Below are 7,513 nucleotides of genomic sequence, written 5' to 3'. Positions count from 1 at the left end.
GTCTTTTTGAGACAGGGTTTCCTTATGCAGTTCAGGCTGGCCTTGAGCTCACTCTGTAGCCTAGGCTGGTCTCTAACTTAATGATTCTCCTGCCTCAGCCTCCTGAGTGCTGGGATTACAGAGATGTACCACCACTCCTGGCTTCTTGCATTTTTAAAATGTCTTTCCTTATATATAAAACCTCCTTTTGAGATTAACTGTTCTCTGATTTCTCAAGCTTTATTTTTTATTTTTTAAAATGATATTCACACTTTTTTGTTTTGTTTTTTAATTTTATGTATTGGTACAAGATCTTGCCACACAGCTTGGACCCATAGTCATCCTCCTGTCTCAGCCTCCCCAGCACTGGGATTACAGGTGTGCGCCACCACATGAGGTCTTGGTGACTGGCTCAGAACACCTGGAACAGGGCAGGCATGGCATTCGGTACCAAGGACTGAACCTGGGTCCCTGCACTTGCCTAGGCAGGTGCTTAGACTGCGGAGCTATTGTCACAGCCCTAATTTCTCAAGATTTATATACCCCTTAGGCTTGGATTAAATTTCTATTTTTGCTGCCTGGACTCAGCCCTATCCCTGTTAAAGCTGTGAGACTTTTCAGATCCTTCCAGCTTAATTGGTACCTTAGGCAACCTCTGTTCCAGCAACAGTTAAGAGTCCTGGATGACAGTTTTTTGCTTTTTTAGGTATAAAAGCAATCATGTGTGTCTGAGCTGAGGTAGGAAACATGTATCTTGTGCTGACAGCTCAGTTATCCTCTGCCTGAATCAGCATGTGTTTCTCTATCCTTCTTAGTGTGATACCAAAACACTAACATTCCAAAATGTATGACAGTGAGCCACAGAGCAGCCAGATTTTTCAGTTCAACTAAATTTAGAAACTAAAATGAATTTTTAGAAGAGGAAGCTCTGTATTTCTAGTGATCTTCACCTGCATAGTTAAACTCTAACCACTAAGATACGTATGGATAAAAGCAATAATCTTCATTTTCTAGGATGGTGGTGGTGAATCTATGGCACACTTGCTACAGTTGGTGTTTGTTATCATCAAAAGCTCTAAAATGTTTGCCATTACTGCTCTAGGAAAAGAAATTATGGTTGAGAGGCCAATGACCTAAGCCAAAGGAAGAAAGAGAAAAAAAATTCTGTTATGGAGAATTCTAGATGACAGCTCATTAAAAATCAACTGTGGAATGTCAAATTGTCAAATACTACAACCTCAAGAACCATCATTTGGGAATCCAGAGTCTGTCTTTACTTACAGAAGGCTACATATACAATATTCTAAGGTAGACAGGAAATAAGGCCCTAAAAACAGATCAGATCATTCTTGTCTTGCTCTTCTAGGAAGATGTCTCCATTCTCTTATTTAAAAAAAATTTTTTTTATTATTTAAGATTCTGGCCGACCGGCTGGCTGGTGCTGAGGAAGCCATGGTGCGGTTCAAGCACAAGTACCTTCTGTGTAAATTGGTGTCAGAAGAACCTCGCTCCCATCTAACTCTGGATGACTGAGTGCTGGGCAACCTTGTACGGGACACAATCACCCGAGTGCATGGGACTTTTGGCACCGCCACCTGCTCGATTGGCTTCATGGTTCAATACCTCAACGTCTACACTGGAATAGTGCTACTTCGATGCTGGAAGGAGTTTTATCAACTTGTGTGGTCAGCTCTTCCTTTCATCACATACTTGGAGAACAAAGGACACCACTATCCTTGTTTTTTCAACACATTACACATGGGAGGTACAATTAGAACATGTCAGAAGTTCCTGATTTAGAACAGCAGGAGACAGCTGTTGATCCTGTTGCAGAACTGTAGTGATGAAAGAGAACGGGTCTTGGAACAACCAAGATGCTCATCACCTGAAGAATGGATGAAAAAGATGTGGTATTTTTATACAATGGAGTATTACTCAGCTATAAAGAATGATAAACTTGAAGCATTTATATTTAAGTGGATGCCACTTGACAATATACTCGTAAGTAAAATAAACCAGACACACATGTGTAAATATCATATAGTTTCCCTAGTATAAGAACTCAAAAGAAGAAATATAAATAGAAAGGTATAATACAACTAAAAGGAAAGCAAGAACTTGAGGACTAAATAATTAAGACAGGGAAAGGAGAAGAGCTAGGAAACATGACAGTGGCAAGCCGTACAGTTATATGTAGAAGATGGGCAAGGCAATGATCCTGAGAATCTTCAGATTTTTGAATCTAGCAGTTAATTGGAAGGATTCTCACCCTGACTAACTATATATACTGACACCTGTGAACTAAGCAACTGCACTGAAGATGGCAATTTGTAATAGCAGGTTCATGCTTGGAGTGCCTGTCATTCTGGTCTTTTGAATACGGGCTGCTTGTCATGACATGCCAGTTGCTGCTGTGCTGTCTCTTGGGTAGAAGATTGTTCAAAAAGAAGGGGGTGGTGAATGAAGGCAGGAGACAGGAAAAGGAATGTTGTGGGACTGTCTTGCTACAAGGTTATATACGGTTAGATTTCTGGACTTAGGTGTAAACATAAGAATTATATAATTCTTTATGCCTACTTTTAAAATATATTCTAATTTTTAAATATTTTTTCATCATATTCTGTAGGGACTTAAAGTTTAACATATCAATACTAGATGAAAAATACCTATTCCATGTTATGCCTAAGGTGTTTGATATTCAGACAGATAGTGAGGTTAAGTTTAACAGACTAGGTTATATGGCAATAACAATAAGCTTCTCTTCTGGAGGGTTAAAAATCTAAGTTTGCAGACCAAAAATTAGAAAAAAAGGAGGGCCTCAAGGAAAGCCAACATTTTGGCCCTAGCCTTCCAAGGTCAATTAAGAGTCAGGACATGAGAACTTGTATTGTAACGTCATATAACTCAGTAGTGTCCCAAATTTTCTGATCAAGGAGATTATGAGGCCAAAGAGGAAAGTGATTGGTGATGTACAGTGTGCCTAAGGAGAGTCACATGGAGAGAAAACATTCTCTCAGGCTTTCACAGAGAGCACACTGGCCAAGCAATGGCCGTGACTCATCCACATGGCTGACACTGACAAAGGATCTACAATCTGAGGTACAGGATCACAGGATAAATATGAGGGGATTTGACTGACCTTATAAGATCCAAAAGCTACAACTCTTGTTGCATAGGTCTTAACCATCCAGCAGAAAAGTATAAAAACAAAGTATAAGAAGTAAAGCCATGCTGTTATGTTGAGCTGTAGGGTACTCAGGTCAACAATTTCTGACATCGCCAGTCCAGCGGAAGACCCAATACTATTATGGGCTACTGGACTCTTTTAGACTATTTTGATGAGTTTACACACCTATAATATTCAAATGATGGAACTAAACAAAAAAGGGTACACAGATGAATGTCCATTTTGTGTCTGTGTATTCAAATGGTTAGGACAGATACATAGTTACATTCTCTTAATGAATAGAGGGATTTGTTCTAATAGTTTTTGTAAATAGGATATCATGTCTGCATCTTGTACAGCAAATAACCATTAGGAAGAGAGTATGCAATGTATTAATTATTGAAACTGTTTTACCAATTTGATTTGAAACTGTCTCATTGCTATTTGTTTCTCAATAAAATTATGGAAAAAAAAAAGAACAGGAAGCTATCCAGAAATTGTCACCAGAAGCTATTTACTAGAGGAGGAGTCTGGTGAGGAGCTTTCAGACAGTGCTGGTGAGGAGGCCACAGAAGTAATGCAGTGAACCAGCCATACACAGACTGCACTATGCCCAAGCCCACTTATAGAACTGAACTACAGTTCTCCAAATTGGAGGGCTCCCAACCAGAGGACCAATGGCCAGCTTTATTAGCATTCCCTGGGTGAACGGTTATATAGGCTGTGAAGGCTGTATAGACAACTTCTGTATATAAATGCTTGGACAAGCATAGGCTGAATAAATGTACTTAGCTTCTATAACCGTTAGCATGTTACAGAAGGGTATTATGGCTTGTAACCAGATGTTCCCATACCTCAAGTGCTCACAGGTTGCTTTTGGGAGGTGATTATGGGTGGTAAGTAGATTAGCCCACTGATGCATTTATGGCTAGGTGGGACATTGTGGTCAGAGGGAAGTCACTGGGGTGTGTGAAAAGGGTAACTATCCATCTCCTTTCTTGATCTCCACTTCATGTCCATGCCACCCTAGGCCTTGAAGCCTATGGACCAAAACCTCTATAAACTGAGCCAAAATAAACCTCAGTTGTAGCTCAGCAACAAAGCTTACAGAATTTATGTTTGACCAAGTAAGTCTCTTCCCCTGTCTACAGCCCTAGCCTTGGAGAGAAGATTGGCTACTTTGTGATGAGTTTCAAATATTCAGTAGTACACTTGAGGCTTTGTCTTTCCAATCCCCAATTCAAGACATTTATAATAAGAGATATTAGTAAGAAATACCGATAAAATGTTAATTATCTATTTGCAAAAAAAAAGACCTTTATTAACAGATGCTTGCAGTTTGTTGACTTTTTTGAAAAAAATCAAGTCGTAAATTTTTATTACAAATTAAAAATGAAGTTCTTAAAAAATTCAACTTGACCAGATGAAATAATTTAAAAACCTTTAAAGCTATATTGAGAAAAACCAGGGTTTAAAAAAAAAAACACATTTGTCATTACCAAAAAGAGACGTCTTTAGGTAAAAATAGTAAAAAACCCATGCTGCATAGATAATGAAGATAGTTCTAGTTACCTGGTAAATGGGCAAAGAGCAAGCACTAATGTCTTCAGTTCCAATCTTCTGTTCATTTCTTATTGCTGGACTTTCCTATTCGTTTCTTGCTGGATGACTAAACCGGATGATGGTAGAGATGTTAAACCGGCGCTTACTCAACCCCACCCTGCTCAGCCTCTGGAGCAGAGCGGAGGAATTCTCAGCTGGTGGATCGGGTGCTTTTGTCTCTTTGTCATCTTGTGGTTTAGGGTTTTTGAGGCGTCTGCGTAGGTAACTGAAGTTGCGAATGTACGGATGATGTTGAGGTGGCTGCTGACCTTGGGTCTCATCTCCTTGATTTTCCTTATCTTCTTTATTGCCCTCCTCTCTAGGCTGTCTTTGGCAAGGAGGGCCCCTGTGGAATTGTGGTCTATAACTTTGATACATATTCTGTCTCACTTGTCTACCTTGTTCTCCTGCACCCTGGCTGTCAGCACCCTCTATCACTTCTCCTTCCTTGCACAGGAGGGTTGGAATACTGTGGTGGTCGCTCATAGGGTCTCTGCATGTAGTAAGGTGGGAAACTTTGCCTGCAGTAGGGCTGGCATTGTTGAGCCTGGCCTTCAGGAACGCTTTCTGATCCCTCATTCTTTCCTCACTCTCACTGTTCTGGTAATTCTGCTGATAATTGCGTGGTAGACTCCTATGACACGGATAGTGTCTATAATGGTTAGAGTCTGCTGCATATTTACTGCCTTGAACTGGAACTCGACCAGGGTCTGTAACATTTGCAACCCTTTTTTCCCTTAATAACATCAAACTCCACAGTCTCTCCATCTCCTACACTGCAAAGGTACTGGGGTTATGCTTCTTTATGGAAGTCTGGTGTACAAATACATCTTCCTTGGTATCATTCCTGTTGATGAGGCCATATCTGTTTCTTACATTGAACCATTTTACTGATCCTAAAATCTTCGTTGAGATGACCTTCTTGTCCCCTGGTGCCCAGCTTGGTGTCAGCAGCGCTACGGAGGGGGAAGAGCGGGGACAGGGCTGCTGGGTCTTAGCCTTGCTGCTCATGGCTGCGGCTCTTGCCGGTGTGTGATGGTAACTAGGCCGATGGCAGCAATGGGGCTGCTCAGGGCTCTCTCCATTCCCTTTTAAACAGCATGAAACTGGGAGATGACATTGCTCCCTACTCCCACAGTGATCCTGTCCTTGGTTTCTTCTTTGAGATAGGGGCTCTCTGCAGTTCAGGCTGGCCTCGAACTCACCATGTACCCTAGGTTGGCGATCCTTTTCCTTAAGTTTCCTGAATGCTTGGATTACAGATGAGTACTCTCACACCCAGCTGTCCTTAGTTTCTTCATCTCTGAGACATTATATTTGTGTGAAAGCAGGAAAGCAGCACAGTCATGGTGTGATTCCACCTTGGCTTTTTGTCTTGCAGGTAGTGCAGAGGAAACACACTTTTTGGCAGAGTCCTGGTCTGACTGTGAAGTACCAGGAAAATATACTCATAGGAAATGAAAAGTATTATTCCTGACAAGAGTTGGAGACAGACTTTGTAGAAGAACAGGAACTGCGGCATGATGTGTTCTTAAACCAATGATAGAAGTACAAACACTGACCATCTGCCCTGGGTTTCAAGGGAGACATATTTATCTAGCTCTGTACAAAGGCTTCAGTTCTCAAAGTGACTAATAATGGAACTCAGCAGTTTGTCCTAATAGAACTGGTTAAAGACAAGCAGATTCTATTTGACTAGTTTGGCTTCCTGAGGTATAAATTTCCATCATAAATTATAGAGGTGTAACTTTGCCGCTTACCTCAGCAATCGTAGCTCTGCCAGCAACGTGGGGTTCTGTTGGGCCTTCTCGGGAGTGGGCTGGGAGGCCTGCTCATGCTCCAGGCGGAGGCGCTGGATCTCCTGCAGGATCTCTCTAGCAGGAGATGAAAGAAAGATGGTTGCCTATATTTCCCAGCTCCTGTTCTCTTTCTGTTACAAACTTTTACCCTTACAGTGCCTTCTGTACAAATCTCAGTGACTGCTTCCAAAAAAGACAAAGATCAAGATTTGGAGTGCATGCTTTCTAAATAGCAGCTCACCTGACATTTCCTCAATGAAATAATCCTGACAGAAAAACTTCAAAATACTTCTCAAGAATTTGAAAAATCTCCTGAAAAGGAAAATGACACTCTGAATGCTTTATTTACTCTGTTCCTCTCTGAGGGAAAGGAAAAGAGAACTTTTAGCCTCTACTGCAGGTCCAAGACCAATTTTCTGAGGCTTTCCTTGTCCCCATCAGGCTTATCTTATCCCTGACAACTGACTGAAGGTTAGGTGTCATTTCTTCTCCTGCATGCTATACTAGGTCTCCATGCCTTGAAATGGCTTGTTAAATTAGAAGCCAGTCATATATAGTATAGTGAACAAGGGTAAGCTCACTACACAGAACAAAACACTGTTAGAAGTAGTAGGGAAAGGAAGAATCTGCCAAGGGCAGAAGAAAGGCTCTCTGGACAACTAGCATTAGCAGCATGTATATATATGCATCAGTTAGAGTCCAGTACATTTCTTGAACTTGTGGGATCTTACAGCTAGCTACAAGAAAAACAAGAACCAGATACTCATGATAATTCTGAACTTGAAAATTGGGCTCAACTTCCGCATTCTTACCTGTTTTTGTTTTCCAATTCTGCAATGAGCTGTCTCTGCTGTTTGTTGGCATCAAAATTAAAGCTCACATCAGTGGGAGGACGAGTCTAAAGGAGAGAGATGAGATAGAGAGAGACAGAGACAGAGAGAGACAGAGAGACAGAGAGAGAGAGAGA

The 7,513-nt window shown here is 41.1% G+C and overlaps 1 protein-coding gene and 1 pseudogene across 23 annotated transcripts in view; one reads left to right on the top strand and one right to left on the bottom strand.

Annotated features, from left to right (window-relative positions):
- Positions 1–7,513, bottom strand: part of Dtnb (dystrobrevin beta) — a 439,182-nt gene that overhangs the window by 57,719 nt on the left and 373,950 nt on the right. For all 23 annotated transcript variants that reach the window (XM_023711049.1, XM_023711053.1, XM_023711057.1 and 20 more), the window contains 2 exons: positions 7,359–7,444; positions 6,508–6,621 (listed from right to left, as the gene is read on the bottom strand). In XM_023711049.1, the coding sequence (XP_023566817.1) occupies positions 6,508–6,621; positions 7,359–7,444 (200 nt within the window). The remainder of the gene's footprint in view (positions 1–6,507; positions 6,622–7,358; positions 7,445–7,513) is intronic.
- LOC101581867 lies at positions 1,432–3,731 on the top strand (annotated as a pseudogene).

The sequence above is a fragment of the Octodon degus genome, unplaced genomic scaffold (assembly GCF_000260255.1).
Source record: "Octodon degus isolate 3935 unplaced genomic scaffold, OctDeg1.0 scaffold00019, whole genome shotgun sequence".
NCBI lineage: Eukaryota > Metazoa > Chordata > Mammalia > Rodentia > Octodontidae > Octodon > Octodon degus.
The sequence above is the reverse complement of the archived record's forward strand: the minus strand, read 5'-3'. Positions and strand labels throughout refer to the sequence as shown.